Genomic DNA, 14,894 nt, shown 5'->3' with positions numbered 1-14,894 from the left:
TATTTTGATACAAAATCAAGGTTTTCATTGGTATAAATTTCTTCTACTGATACGAAAAATTAAAAAGTACAGGTATTAGACCCAGTCTTTCTGTAACTGTCATTATAAACTGATCTGAGATGATTAAGCCTCTGAGTTAAGCGCCAAATAGCAAATTCATGGCTCTGAGTTTATTGTTAGGGTTTTTCAGAAATAGAAATAGCTGATTGTAGTTAATGTAGAATAGTCCAGATTACTTTATATAGCTGGTTTTCAAAAACATCAGAAATCCACAGAATGTGACAGTTAATGTTATTTATTCACTTGCTATTGAGACAAATATGTTCCTAACAGCTTCCCATCCATGGATTCAGAGAAGCAACTGAGTATATTACCTCCAGGTAAGGCTGTACATTTGTGGCTAGGTCACCACTTGGCAGAAAACTGCCTATCTCTCCTGCAGACCTGTACTGTTCTTGAAAGGACCCAATTTACTGGTTAGGACAGCTTAGTTCTGCCGAGACAGAGTAGGCTAGGCCTTAATATTCCTGTATGTCTAAGTCTGTCAGATGATCGTGGGCCAGAAGGCTGAATGAAGACTGAGGGAGTATAAGGGACTGTCCAGGTGATCAGTGCTCTCTATAAATTGGGTAAGTTTTGGAAGCTATATTTTGTGCTTCTCATATTTTCAAGTAATATTTCAAGTTCTTGGATTTCTGACGGGGTTAAAGACTGGTAGTCTCATAGCCAACCAAAGCTGTTTAGCACTGAGAAATATGATATAGATTTGATAGGATATTTTTCAGATGGCTTACACTCTAAAGCCAAGACATAAGTCAGATGTAGAATAAGTCTTCTAATTTAGGATAGATGACAATGTTCTATCTTATTGACAAAACTGGTGGACTGGGTGTTAGGTCTATCTTATACCTTATAAACTACAAAATGGTAATAGTTGTGCTCCAGATTGAGAGACAGGTTTTGTTTTTATTAGAAGAGAAAGGGGCAAGTGTTGTGGACGGCCTGGTGCTGTTCTTGTGAACCAATCCCCTAACAAAGGAGCCAACTCCTGGGTGAGGAGGCGGAGGAAGAGAAGGAGTTAGGCCTTTTTGGAAAAGGACAGCAGAGCGGTAAGATGTAGCTGCTAGAGTTTCCCAGTATCATAGTGAATCCACAAGGATTTGTCACCAGAGGAATCAGATTTAAATAAGGCTTACAAAATTTAGTTGTGCCCAGAGACTGAGTTACCACTGTTTCTCAACTAAGTTTGTGTTGCACTTTCCTTCATGCAGTGGCTTGTCTGGGTTCAGTAAAGAAAGCATGGGTTGTGCCAGATGTGCACCACAAAGGCCATGGGGGATTTGAAGCATGGGGTTGGCATGGGAACCTAGAGAGCTGGGTAGAGAGATTGTGGAGTTCTGGGTCAGAGTCTCCACAAGATAAAAACAGATTGGCCATTGCCTGCCAGTGAGTGACTGGCCAGGCGGCAGAGGCTGAGAGTTGCTGGCACTAGGGTGGGAACGTGCTGGGTTCTTTTCTAATATTTCTTGCAATACCCTCCTGGTTTCCAGGACCCTGGAATTCTAAGATGATAGCCTCAGTATCCTCCTCATTGGGTACTAGTTATCTGTCTGTTCCCCAGAGTCCCCATCTGCATGCCTGGGTTACTTCTGGGCAGCTGTCAGGAGGCACCTGCCACTCTTCTTCAACTATCAGAATAGTCTGCAAGACTTAACACCACTTCAATTTACTCACGTTAGGGCCATCCTTGACTACAAAGTTCAAGGACACCCTAGGCTGAGACTAATCTTAACACAAAGAAGAGTGGGCAAAAACCAGAGGGTTGGGGGCTAGACACCAAAAAGTGCTTGACACTAAACTGAAACCTCAGCCCTTGGAAAATAGGAATGAGAATTGAGGCTAGCATATCTCAGAAATCACAAGCAAAGCCAGATTTAGTGGACACTAACAGGGCACTAACTATCTGGGCACTAACAGGCAGATTTCTGAGTTTGAGACCAGCTCAGTCTACACAAAGAGTTCTAGCCAGAGTTACGTAGACTCTTGTCTCAACACTACCAAGGAAACCCAAATTAAGTATGAGACAGGATCGCACATACCTGAGGAAAGGTGCATAGCACCATCAACATTCGCACTGCCTTTATCACTGGTAAATGAGGCCCAGCCACCCAGGAAGTGTGTCCACAGACAGCCTGTCTCTTGTCTGTTTTGTTGCTGCAGAAGTAACCTAGCTGGGACTTCCCCCCTGATCATTCTGCCCCACCTGCTTCCAAAAATTAAAAAGCAAAAAAACAAAAACCCTATACATGCAGTTACCACACAACTGTACTCTTGGGCACTCACCTTCAAGAAATGAAAATTCACATTCATACAAAAAAACCCACTCATGGGTATTCACTGTGGCTTTACTTTTAAACAACAGTCCAGAGCTAGACTCTCTGCTCATCTTCCCATGGGTAAACAGTTAAGCTGCGAACTACTGCTCATCAACAAAAGGAGCAAAGTATCGTCACACTTGGGTCACTTCTCAGGGAGCTGTGCTGACGGAAAAGCCAATCACACACTAAGGGACGGCTCAGCTAGTAAAGCATGTCTCCCAGGGGAGAGGGCTCAAGTCTGCAGCCCCAGAGCTCACACACTTCAGAGCACCTGGGTTCCATCCCCAGCACTCACAGGACAGCTCAGAACCAGCCATAACTTCAGTTCCAGGGGATCCTGTCCATATAGGTTTGCAGGCAAAACAACCAGAAAAGACAACCTGTGCCCACACCTAACCTTCCTGTCTCCAGCAGTGATCACTGCTCCCACCCTCCTGCCTACGGCATCAAGTGCTGGAGCCTGACTGAGCTCAGCCATGCTTTGAGCCTCTTAACTGACCTAAATGAGGAAACTCAGCAGTAACCAGAGCTACAATCTGAGTAACACAACTTTTAAACTTGGTGTGCCCAGCACTCAGGAAGCTGAGGCAGATTAAAGATGGGTGGGAGAACGGAGGGAGGGAGGGAGGGAGGGAGGTTGTCAACCTGAAGGGATTTTAATTTATGTATTGGTTAATATAATTTTGATTGTTTTTCAGACAGGGTCTCACTCTGTATCCAGGCTTACAGAGAACACAGTCCTCCCAAGTACAGGGATTACAGATGGATCACTGTGCCTAACTTTAACCTAAAGATCCTTCTATACTGGCTGCTCTTAACCTGTGGGTCTCGTCCCCCTTTGGGGAGGGGTATCATAAAAACCTTTCACAGGGTAATCTAAGATCATAAGAAACACAGATATTTTACATTATCCTTCATAACAGTAGCAAAATTATGGTTACAAAGTAGCAACAAATTAATTGTTATGGTTGGGGGTCACCAAACATGAGGAACTGTACTAAAGGGCTACAGCATTAGGAAGGGTGAGAACCACTGCTCTAGGTGAGAAGAGTTTTATCTGGGTCATGGTAAACAGCCAGGTAGCCCCAGCCTATAAAAGGAGCTTCTTGCCCCCTCCTCGCTCTCTTACCTCTTATTCTCTTATTCTTGCTCCCTTGTTCTCCCTCTCCACCTTTCCTTCTACCCTCTCTCCATGTGGCCATGGCCAGCCTCTCTGCTTCTCTTCTTTCTTTCCCTCCTTCCCCCCCAACCCCCAGCCTTTTTACAATAAAGGTCTTAAAACCATGGACTGCCTCTTCTCATCAGGACCCACCATGCTGGAGCAAAGGTCTTCCCCTAACCTCCCGCCAGAGGCCTCCCTGTACTCCAACCACAGCCGCCAGCCAAAGCAAGCAGCCTGCTGAGCTAGCCAGACTGTCTCCTCCCCATGGTAACCTGACAGAGCTCTCTCCTCCTACCCTTTTCCCTTTGCCCCAGGACCAGAGTACGCCCAAGGGTCCCCACCCATTCTCAGCTCTTCCACAACATACAGTGGAGTCTGGAATGTCAGAGAGTGAGAACCTGTTGTCCCTGGCCTCTATGTAGCCCAGGAACCCCAGAACCAGCTCTTCGAGGGTGCCCGACTCTGGCAGGTCCACGGGGACCACAGACTATGTGCCTTCCTCACCCCCAGAGCGGGATCCCACAGCTCCTCACAGTCCAATGCCCGCCTGGGGTCCATGCAATCAAACTCTCCATGTCCAGCCTTGCTCAGCAGCCCTAGCCTTGAGTGGATGCGGGACCCAGTTTTTGTCCCACAGCCCTATGCAAAGAGCAGTATTTTTATTCATTCAGCCATATGTTCAGTAAGGGCCTTTCCAACCTTTTTTTGTTGTTGTTTGTTTGTTTTTCAAGACAGGGTTTCTCTGTGTAGCCCTGGCTGTCCTGGAACTCACTCTGTAGATCAGGCTGGCCTCAAACTCAGAAATCTACCTGCCTCGGTCTGCCAAGTGCTGGGATTAAAGGTGTGTGCCACCATTGCCTGGCCCTCTCCATCTTTTTTTTGTTTTGTTTTGTTTTTCGAGACAGGGTTTCTCTATAGCCCTGGCTGTCCTGGAACTCACTTTGTAGACCAGGCTGGCCTTCGAACTCAGAAATCCACCTGCCTCTGCCTCCCGAGTGCTGGGATTAAAAGCATGCGCCGCCACGCCCGGCTCCTCTCCATCTTTTTAATACTTTAAAAGTATTAAAGCAGGCAAGATGGCTCACTGGGTGAAAAGTGCCTGCTACCAGAGCCAAGTTTGACCTGGGACCCAAACAGAGGGAAGAAAAAACAGACTCCTTTAACTTGTCCTCTAACCTTCATGCTTGTGTGGAGACGCATGTGCATATTTGAGGTTACACACCAAATAAATAAAATGTAGTAAGAAAAACTGTCATTTAATAATGTCTAGGGATTAGGGACCTCTCAGTAGGTAAAGTAGTTGCCAGGCAAGCAAGAGGCTCTGTCAGCTCCCCAGACCCATGTAAAAAGCTGGGTGCCTTAGCTCGTGTCTAACTCCAGCGTGGGGAGGCAGACAGGCAGAACCTTGGAGCTCACGACCATCCAGTCTAGCTCTGTGAGCAAACTCTAGGTTCAGTGAGAAACCCTGCCTGGAAATAACAACAACAAAAACAAAGCAAAAGTGTGCAGAGTATTTGAGAAAGACTGCTTGTCGCCTCTGGCCTCTACACCCCCACAGCACTCTAAAAAATATTCTAATTTATTTCATTTATGTGTATGAGTGTTCACTTGCACTTGTATGAGTGTGTACAATGCCTGGTGTCTACACATGTCAGAAGTGGGCGTCAGATCTCCTGTATCGGAGTCACAGATGGTTGAGAGCTACCATTCAGGTTCTGGGAACTAAATCCAGGTCATCTGAAAGAGCCAACAAGTGCTCTGAACCTCTCTAGCCCCAAATGATGTGTTTTATGGTCATTAACTTCCAGTCCTGACCACAGTCCTACGGAGAGCCATTACTTCTTTTTCAGAAGGCCCATATTGTGACTCTTCTGCTGTCCCAATACACAGACCACCATCAAAAAATGACCAAAGGAAAGCATTTCCATGGGGCTGGAACAGTTCTGTTTTCTAGGACCGCTTTATGACAGTAATGCAGTCTAAATGGTATTGGTGGGGTGAGAAATGACAGATTTTATATGGTGCAATGCCAGGCCCTGGAAGCCCAAACACATAGCCCTAAGTGTGCACTTTTATACACAAATACCCAGAGATCTACAAGACGACCCAGATGGTCAGGCCTGGCTACGAGGTCCTGGGGTGGAACAGGACTGGCCCAGGACTATGTGGACTTGACCTGCCCGGTGTTGGGAGGAGAAGACTGCATTTCAATTCTCTATCAACAGGTCTACTTAGTTTAACAAGGGGAAATAAAGCAAGCACTTACTGCATTCATAGATCTGTTCCAGCTTATCCACAGAAGAAAGGGAGAAAAACTTATACCCGGACTTACTACCAACAGCTAGGGACCTGCAAAAAAGCCAAATTCAGAAGTAAGAGCTGATGCACATACACAGCAATCATGCATAACCAGTGCCCACGTCACCCACCAGTCACCAGGGTTTCTACCGCCAGCACCGTCTGATAAGGGATTTGGCATAGGATGCTATAGGCCAGAATTCTGTAAAGCATATGGCATAGCCATTGAGACAGGGGTCTTATCACAACTGCACAGTACAGGCTAGTTGGCCTGCAAGCATCCAGGAATACTCCTCTGTCACCTCCCTTCCGACCTTAGGAGGATGGGCCATGCCTGGCTTGACATGTGTTCACGGTATCTGAACTCTCCCTCATACTTGTATAGCATGTTTTTTTACCCTCTGAGCCATCTCCCCAGCCCCAAATGGCCCTTCATTTCATGTATGTGTGTATGAAGGTACCCAGTTGTAGACCTTAAATATATTCAAGTTTGTCAGTTACCCTCCCCGCCATAAAGCCTGGGGAAAGATTAAAATAGTACAAACAAATGAACAAAACTCATCTTGAGCCCTAAATGAAGAGTAATCAGCTGTCAATCAGTGACTGCAGACACACACAGCTGTTTTGGCACTTGTGGGCCTGCAAGTTTAGTAAGCCATACTGCATCCTACACTTTGAACAATACCTACAACCTGGGCTTGGTATCCATCCTTGTAGGGTGCTGTGGCCAGGAGCTGGGGTAGGAATGGCAGGCACCACGGACCTATTCAGACCCTGGGATTGGAAGACTTTGTTGCCTTAGACCATTGGCTCCACCCCTTTTTTTGCAATCTCCACATTATGATTCATACTGTAGCATAAGTACGGTTATGAAGTGGCAATGGAAATAATTTCATGGTTTGGGGGCACCATACCATGAGGAACTGTATTAAAGGGTAACAAACAGCACTAGAAAGGCCGGGAACCACTGCCTCAGATAGAAAAGGCTCATGATTGAGGGGCCATGTTTACCAACTCCCAGCTCTGACTAAAAAACTCAGAGCACAAAGGCTTGGTGACAGCAAATGAACAGAGTCCTGATCAGAAAATTCTATCCCCAGAATGCGACTGAGCAAGGAAGCAAGAGAAAGCAGCACAGACAGCTGTCCCCAGCACAAAGGATGATTAGGGAGAAGCAAGGAGACACACAAGGTTCAGACACCAGGGCTGGTGTTGGTTTCACGCTGGGAAAAATGAAAACACATCTTCATGGGCACAAGGGCAGATCAGAGGAATACACCCATTTCTATCTGTTCCCCAGGAAGACACCCGAGGCTACATTAACAATCAGGCTATCACCTGACATTTCTGGCCTTCCCACAGAGAGGTGGAATGCATTCCTGACCTGGGTAAGGCAGCACACACCTGCAATCTCAGCACCTGGGAGGCAGAGGCTGGAAGACTAGAAATTCAAAGTCCTCCTAGGCTATATACCAAGTTCAAAGGCAGCCTGGTCTACGTGAGGCCCTGATTCAAATCACCAAAAGGGAGAAAGAAAAAGAAAGCCACCCACTTCCAGAACAGAGGCTCTGTGAGTGCTGCGGAAGCCTGAGGACCACGGCTGCTCTGCTCTACCAGCTGATGGCGTTTGTCTTTGTAAGATGTCACTACACTGAGTTCTTTCACCCAAGTGCTCAGGTATAGAGACTGGACACAGTAACAGGTGGCTGTGACGGTGCACACAGGGATCCAGCCTGCTCTACACAGCAAGTGCCAAGCCAGATGTGTCTCAACGTAAAATAAAATTAAAAAGGTGCAGCAAACAAACAACTCTCCAGAAAGGTTGGAAATAAAATCTCAGCAGCCAAGAACGCTGGGACGCTGGGCAAACTGGTGTTCAAGAAAGTATTTTCCAGACAATAAGAAAAGTTTGCTACTGTATACATATGCTTACCTTGACTACTTCTGAATTTAAAACACAAACCACCCTGGCCCTTGGGAGGTAGAAGCAGGAGTTCAAAGCCAACTTGGCCTCATAGTGAGTCCCTGTCTCAAAGTAAAAACAAAACAACCAGAATACCAAAGAAGCACAAAGAAGGTAAAACCAAAGTCATCCCTAAGTTGTCTATCTCCCTGTGGTCTGAAGGATTTCCATTTATACATGTGTATCTATGTGAGGACCTGCCACATCCTGCAGATGGAACTGACAGGCAGCTTGTGAGCACAGGTCCTGTGCAACAACAAGAGCCGCTTTACCAGTCCCCAAAGAAAACCTGTGTTCTTAAAGCCAAAGGACACATTGTTTTTATGCTTATATGAAATAGAATCTCACTAACTAGATGAGACTGGCCTGGGACTTTAATCCCCCTGCCTCAGACTTCCTGAGTGCTGGGATAGACATGAACCAGTATGCCTGATTTTGCAAATTCTTTTGGGCTCAGGGTTTTGTGTATCTCACATCAGATGCTTACCATGTGAGATACATATGTAATTCTATGTAAATGTGTCTGAATGTGTGTATGCACACTACACAGATACAGGAGCCAGGACGGCCTAACAGGACTTAAGTAAAAGGACTCATGAGCAACCATGTGGGTCCTAGGAACCCAATCTTGGGCCTCTGCAAGAGCACTAAGTGCTTTTAACTGCTTGAGCCATCTTTCCAGCCCCCTGACCATAATTTACAAAAATATTTCCTGGAACCGTTAGTATGTGTGATGATGCTCTGGATTCAGTCTCCAGCATAAAAATACCCCAACAAAGTCCTGACAGGTTTTCCTCATGACCACACTATAATTATTTTTTCCTCAAGACCACCCTGCTTCTCATTTCTTGTTTGCTTAGAAATCACAAAATGAGCTTTAGGGGAGGTCCTTGTCTAAGCATGAGAGTGGATTCCGGGTTCCAGCGAGCCTGGCTCCCAGCGATGCTCCCCATCAATCTTTCTGATGTTCACAGGGAACTAATCAGAGTATTGAATACCTAAAGTGTTAATGCCAAAACACACCAAACTGACTGTGCTGTGCGCCAGTAAGAAACAGAAGAGAAAAATTCTACCAGGGAAGGTAAATTAAATGACACTGTAAGTCCACTTGGGCACAGCACATCAGAGGACCTGCTGGGTATAACTGGCCCTCTGGTCCCAGGTCAGTGTAACATTTCATTAGGCATCCATAACCAGGTTCACATATACACCTCCTTGGAAAGTTCTCTTGATAGGAAATGCAGACATTTATAATCATGGAAAAGGCATAACCATGAGCGAGGTGAGATTTATTCTATTAGCAATAAATGTTTATGCCTTATTAAAAAGTTAACCAAAGCCGGGTGTGGTGGAGCATGCCTTTAATCCCAGCACTTGGGAGGCAGAGGCAGGCAGATTTCTGAGTTCGAGACCAGCCTGGTCTACAAAATGAGTTCCAGGACAGCCAGGGCTATACAGAGAAACCCTGTCTCGAAAAAACCAAAATAAATAAATAAATAAGTTAACCAAGGTCCAGGAATGTAGCTGGCTGGTATGTGCAGAGGCCCTGAGTTCAATCCCTGGTTGTCCAGTGTTAATCCTTTTTTGTTTTTGTTTTTTTGTTTGTTTGTTTTTTTGAGACAGGGTTTCTCTGTGTAGCCCTGGCTATCCTGGAACTCACTCTGTAGACCAGGCTGGCCTCGAACTCAGAAATCCACCTGCCTCTGCCTCCCAAGTGCTGGGACTAAAGGCGTGTGCCACCACGCCCACCTGTCCAGTGTCATCCTTACTGACTGCAAAAGGGATGGAAAGGACACTTGGGAGGAGGAGCAGGAGCTCCAGCTCAAGGCCAACTGAGGCAGCATAGAGAGACGGTCTCAAAAAATAAACATGTTAAGGGTGTGATAGTGTCTGGGTTTAACTCAGGCATTGGGGAGTAAATGCAGGAGGAAGCTCTGAAGTTCAAGGCCAACCATGGCCACACAGCACAAGAAGTTCAAGGCCCAGGCTGGCCTTGAGCTACAAAAGACCCACTCACAAGCAAACAAACAGGTGTATTTCCTTGGGCTGGAGTGGATGACTCGGGGGTTAAGTGTTCTCACAGAGGACTGAGTTCTCTTCCCAGAACTCACAACAGGTAACTCACATGCCTGAACTCCAGCACAAGGGGCTCGGACATGCATGACCTCCTCAAGAACATACATATATTCCTTTCTCATCTTCCCCTCCCATGAGTCAAACCTGTTGCAACATCATTTTGCTACTTCATGAGGCTGTGGGGAAGGAACCGCCATCTTGAAATGACATCTCTGTTACTGAATTTAAACATGAGCCTTAGCCGGGCGTGGTGGCACATGCCTTTAGTCCCAGCACTCGGGAGGCAGAGACAGGCGGATTTCTGAGTTCGAGGCCAGCCTGGTCTACAGAGTGAGTTCCAGGACAGCCAGGGCTACAGAGAAACCCTGTTTCAAAAAAAAAAACCAATAAACAAACAAACATGAGCCTCAAGTGGATGGTAGCCTTCCACTTCACTGTGAGAATGGGTAGCAGATCTGCTGCTCAGCTGCTAAGCCATCAGTCCAGAAAGGCCCTCCCCTGTCATTACCTTCACCACGACAAGGTCACACTTGATTATGTAGGTGAGTGGGACAAGCCACCGCTGTAAACAGGAAGCTGACTGCCCCATGGGTACTATTAAGACCACAGCCAGGCCAGGTTCGTGGAGAAACCAGCCCATGCCCACTGCAGACCTGTACCCCAAGTCCTGAGGCCTTTCAGAGTTATCAGAAGCAGAGCTCTTCTGTTGGCCAACTTTTTAGGGGGCTAACAATGTTCCCACCAGAACACCAGAACTAGGAAGCAGGTTGCCCTGGAACACATCACAGGTTCTGTGGGTCAGTAATCTGCAGTGACTTCTACAGCAAGCCTCCTGTTCAACTATCTGCTCTGTAAGCAAACAGGAGGCAGACAAGTGAAGGCTGACGGGGCTCTGAAATCGCCCTTCAATTTACAGGTAAATACAGAGAAGAGTTCCTTCCTTCCAGCATGGTGGCTGGCAATGGAGGAAGTTCAGTGGGAGAAAGCAGTTAATACCTTTAGACCCTTCCTAACATGGAGGTGGGGTGTTCCTTTATTCTAGCTCTCTGGGAACACAGGCTTAGAATAGACACAGCCACCTCTCTGACTTCCCAAAATCCTCTGGAAAACCTTAGTCCTGATGAGTCCATGTGAGAATCCAGTGACCCTAGGCCAGTCATTCACTGGTTAGGTTCAACTTGGAAAAGCTAGAGTGCTCCGACCGACACTAGCCTGCCACTTTAAGCAGCACAGGTGGAAACGGACAGCCGGGATGGGCTGCTCTTCCTGTCCTTTCCATTGTTCTCCTTTAGAAACAAAAACAGTAAAGAACAGATCACACTGGGCTCACTTTTAGAATAAGCATAAAAAGAAAAACCTCTCAATATTTGCAATCATATTACCAGTACTAGAGACTAATATAGTTTGGAGTTCAATAAATATTTGAGCACTTAAAAAGAGGCACTGAAATTAATACAGAATGGATGGGTGCATTTTTTCCCCCTGAGACAGGGTTTCTCTGTATAGCCCAGAATGTCCTGGAACTCACTTTGTAGACCAAGCTGGCCTTGAACTCAGAAATCCACCTGCCTCTGCCTCCCGAGTGCTTGGACTAAAGGTGTGCGCCACCATGCCCAGCTAGTACAGTGGCCCCCATTTATCCCTGAACACAGAAAATGGGATTCCACACAAGGTTTAATGCCTGGCTGAAAACTTTATAAAACTTTATAAAATTCCATGTGTTATACGTTTAAGGTATTTCTGCTCATGCATATCTGTGTGTATGTAGATGGATGTGTCCGCGGAGGTTACAGACTAGGAGATGGGCATCTTCCTTTACTGCACTCCATTCTGTTATCTGAGACAAGGTCTCTTATGAACTTGGAAATAATTACTTTGGATAGACAGGTGAGCCAGAAGGCTCTGAGGATGATCAACCTATAGTGTTCCTACACCTACACAGGCCCCAGAGTTACAGATAGATGGATGCCCTGTCCCCCCATAACCCCAGACCGGCTTTCACATGGCTGCTGAGGAGCCAAACCCAAGTCCTCATGCCCCAGCTCCTTGTTTTCACTGTTGTTTCCCCACCCAACCCCCCCTTTAAACAAGGTCTCTCTATTCAGTCCTGACTATATAGGAATTTGTTATGCAGACCAGGCTGGCCTTGGATTCCGAGATCCTCCTGACTCTGCCTCCCAAGCAATGGGATTAAAGGTGTGTGCCACCACCAGACTCATTCCTCTTTTTAAAAAAAAATCTGGCCGGGCAGTGGTGGCGCATGCCTTTAATCCCAGCACTTAGGAGGCAGAGGCAGGCGGATTTCTGAGTTTGAGGCCAGCCTGGTCTACAAAGTGAGTTCCAGGACAGCCAGGGCTACACAGAGAAACCCTGTCTGGAAAAAACAAAAAAACAAAAAACAAACAAAAAAATTCTGGCTGGGCATGGTGGCACACACCTGCAATTCCATCACTTGGAAGGTGCTAGAGGATCGGGAATTCAAGGCTAGCAGGACATTGGCTTTTGGGGGGCATGGGGGGAGACACAGGGTTCCTCTGTGTAGCCCTGGCTGTCCTGGAACTCCAGAGCTCTGTAGACCAGGCTGGCCTTGGATTCCGAGATCCTCCTGCCTCTGCCTCCCAGTACTGGACTCAAGGTGCCTGTCACCAAGCCTGTGTTCTCGTGTGCTCTAAGTCATGGCACTGCACTGAACTCCCTGCATAGCTCGAACCTACAATTCCTTCCAACGTAGGTTTCTAGATCTCTTTGGCAAGTCAAAAAATGACACAAGTCTTGTTTTTAAATACTAACTTCATAACCTAGTGGGTTCAGGGCTGAGGGAGGGGTGTCTCAAAATAAGTAAGTAATATTAGAATTTCCTAGTGATCCTCAAACCCTGATGGTTCAGAGGCCAAATCACTACTGGTTAGAAATGCTTTCCTCCCACCTGCATGGAGCCTGCTTACTCACTAGGCAAATTGCAACAGGTTGTCCCTGTAGCCTTTGTTGTGCTGGCTTTAGGACACGACACAATTTTTAGCAGCCTGAACGTGTGAGAGGTACACACCTGCCAGTGTGCATACACTTGTGTGGAGGTCAGTTGTTTAGGCCAGGTGTCTCCCTCTTTATTTACCAAAGTAGGGTCTCTTCCCTGAACCCCAGAGCTCACTGACCCTGCTCATCTAACTAGCCAGGGATCTGCTGGGATTATAGACAGCTGCCTAGCTTTTCTATGGGTGCTGGGATCCCAACTCTGGGCCTCAGAGTTGTGTGACAAGTGCTTTATCCACTGAACCAGCTCTCCAGTGCCCAGGTCCACTATTACTTCTGGACTCAGTGTCTTTAGCATTCTGTTCTAATGTAGAAAAGACCCAGTGTGTTACAACGGAAAGAACACCAGGAGAGCAACCTCAGGGGATGAGAACCCAAGCCTGCCCCATCCCACTATTAGCCAACTTTAAGATCCTGACAGACTCTAGCCCTTTCTGAACTTCACAGTCTCATTTGTGGCTGGTCCCAATTTCAGGACAGCACCTCCTTCTTGAGCTCGTCTAAAGGTCCAACTGAGCACCTGTTGCACCTCCCTCCACACAGGTACTTGCCATTCTCCAATCTAACTTTTAAGTGAGGAAAAACAAAAGCCTCAGTCCCTGCCTTGCTAATGCTATTGTGCCAGTAGCGACCAACTACTTAGTGTGATGCCAAGTGACCCATTCCTCCTCCTCTTACATCACTTCCTCTTACTCACTTCCCAAGATGGCTCTTCTCCCTTCCAGTCCCATAACTCATCCATCCTTCATCAGAAACCTCATCTATTACCTACCTTCCAGGTATGCCAACGAGGCAGCCTTGAAGAACCAGATGGGGAACTACAGGAGTTCAGTCCGGTAAAACAGTGGACCGGTACGAAGGTTCTTTTTTACCCCAGGAATAGCCCACCTCACCCCCTTTTGAAGCTCCCAGACCCCTTGAGGATAAAGTCTCAGATCGAAGGCCTGGATTACTACTGCCGTTTGGTCCTTTTTTGGAGGAGACCAAAGTTACTTGCCAGAAAGGTCGGCAGAGAAGAAATAAGCAAACAGAAAAAGAAAAGCCATGAAAAGCGACAGAAGCAGTGAGGATACAGATGTATAGAAAGGGGGAGGCGGGCGATGCCCAGGATGGCCGCAAAACCGAGTCCGGGTGACAGGCGCAAACCGGCGTGCACAGTTCCTTCCTAACTTTGCGAAAGGCCAGGTCTCAGGACAGGTGGATGGGGGCACCCCGAGTTCCATCACCTCCCCCGGCCCAGGAGGCAGCAGCGCTCGAGCGGCCGCGCGGGCTCAGCACGCCCCCCGCCCATACCCCTCAACCTGACCAGCCCTGGTCTCTGCCCCGGCCCCGCGTCCGCGCCCGGCCTTACGTGTTATCCTGGTTGAAGTTGGCGAACAGCAGCTGGCCGGCGCCGGCCTCTCCGCTCTGGCTCGCCAGGTTCATGGCTGCGAGCGCGCGACGGCCTCGGACCCCCCTTGGCGGGAGCGCGCGCAGCTCGACTCGGGCGGCCCGCGGGAGCACGCTACACTCAGGATCGACGTCCGGTCCGGCAGGTCGCCCCGCTCGCCGCCTCTCGCTGCGCGGGGACCAACTGCCGCCTCATCCCGTCCCCACTCTTGTTTATGCTCCAGAGCCGGGACGGGCTGCGCGCTTGCGCGGTCCCGCCCACCCTCGCGTCGCACGGCGGCGTTCCGCGCAGGCCCGCTGCGTAGGCCCCGCCTCTTCGCCGCAGGCATCCGCGGGTGTTTCCGGTCGACTGCGCATGCATAAAGGTGCGCTGGTGGGTGCGCCTGCGCGTGGCGGAGAGTGGGCGGGGGCTTGCTGTCTGAGAACGGCGAGTTACCTCGTTGGTCCTGAGTCGTTGATCATTGTTCTAGGAACTTTGGCGCACCGCGTTGCTCGAAGAGAATGTCGCACGTCCGTTTTGCAGATTTGAAAAGCGAGGCGCAGAACTGCAAACGATTTGCCAAATGTTGGGTCTGAGACTGGAAAGGCGCGTGCGGTC

General features: G+C 48.0%; 1 protein-coding gene across 2 annotated transcripts in view; it reads right to left on the bottom strand.

Moving 5' to 3' along the window:
- Positions 1-14,558, bottom strand: part of Wipi2 (WD repeat domain, phosphoinositide interacting 2) — a 40,140-nt gene extending 25,582 nt beyond the window's left edge. Inside the window, exons 1-2 of one of the 2 annotated variants that reach the window (NM_178398.4) lie at positions 14,259-14,507; positions 5,807-5,889 (exon numbers count right to left, since the gene is read on the bottom strand). In NM_178398.4, coding sequence (NP_848485.1) covers positions 5,807-5,889; positions 14,259-14,332 — 157 coding nt within the window. In that variant the 5' untranslated portion in view covers positions 14,333-14,507. Of the gene's footprint in view, positions 1-5,806; positions 5,890-14,258 lie in introns of both variants that reach the window. The other variant, XM_006504752.4, reaches the window with a different exon arrangement.
- Between the last annotated feature and the right edge of the window lie 336 nt (positions 14,559-14,894).

The sequence above is a fragment of the Mus musculus genome, chromosome 5 (genome assembly GCF_000001635.26).
Source record: "Mus musculus strain C57BL/6J chromosome 5, GRCm38.p6 C57BL/6J".
Classification (NCBI taxonomy): Eukaryota; Metazoa; Chordata; class Mammalia; order Rodentia; family Muridae; genus Mus; species Mus musculus.
The sequence above is the reverse complement of the archived record's forward strand: the minus strand, read 5'-3'. Positions and strand labels throughout refer to the sequence as shown.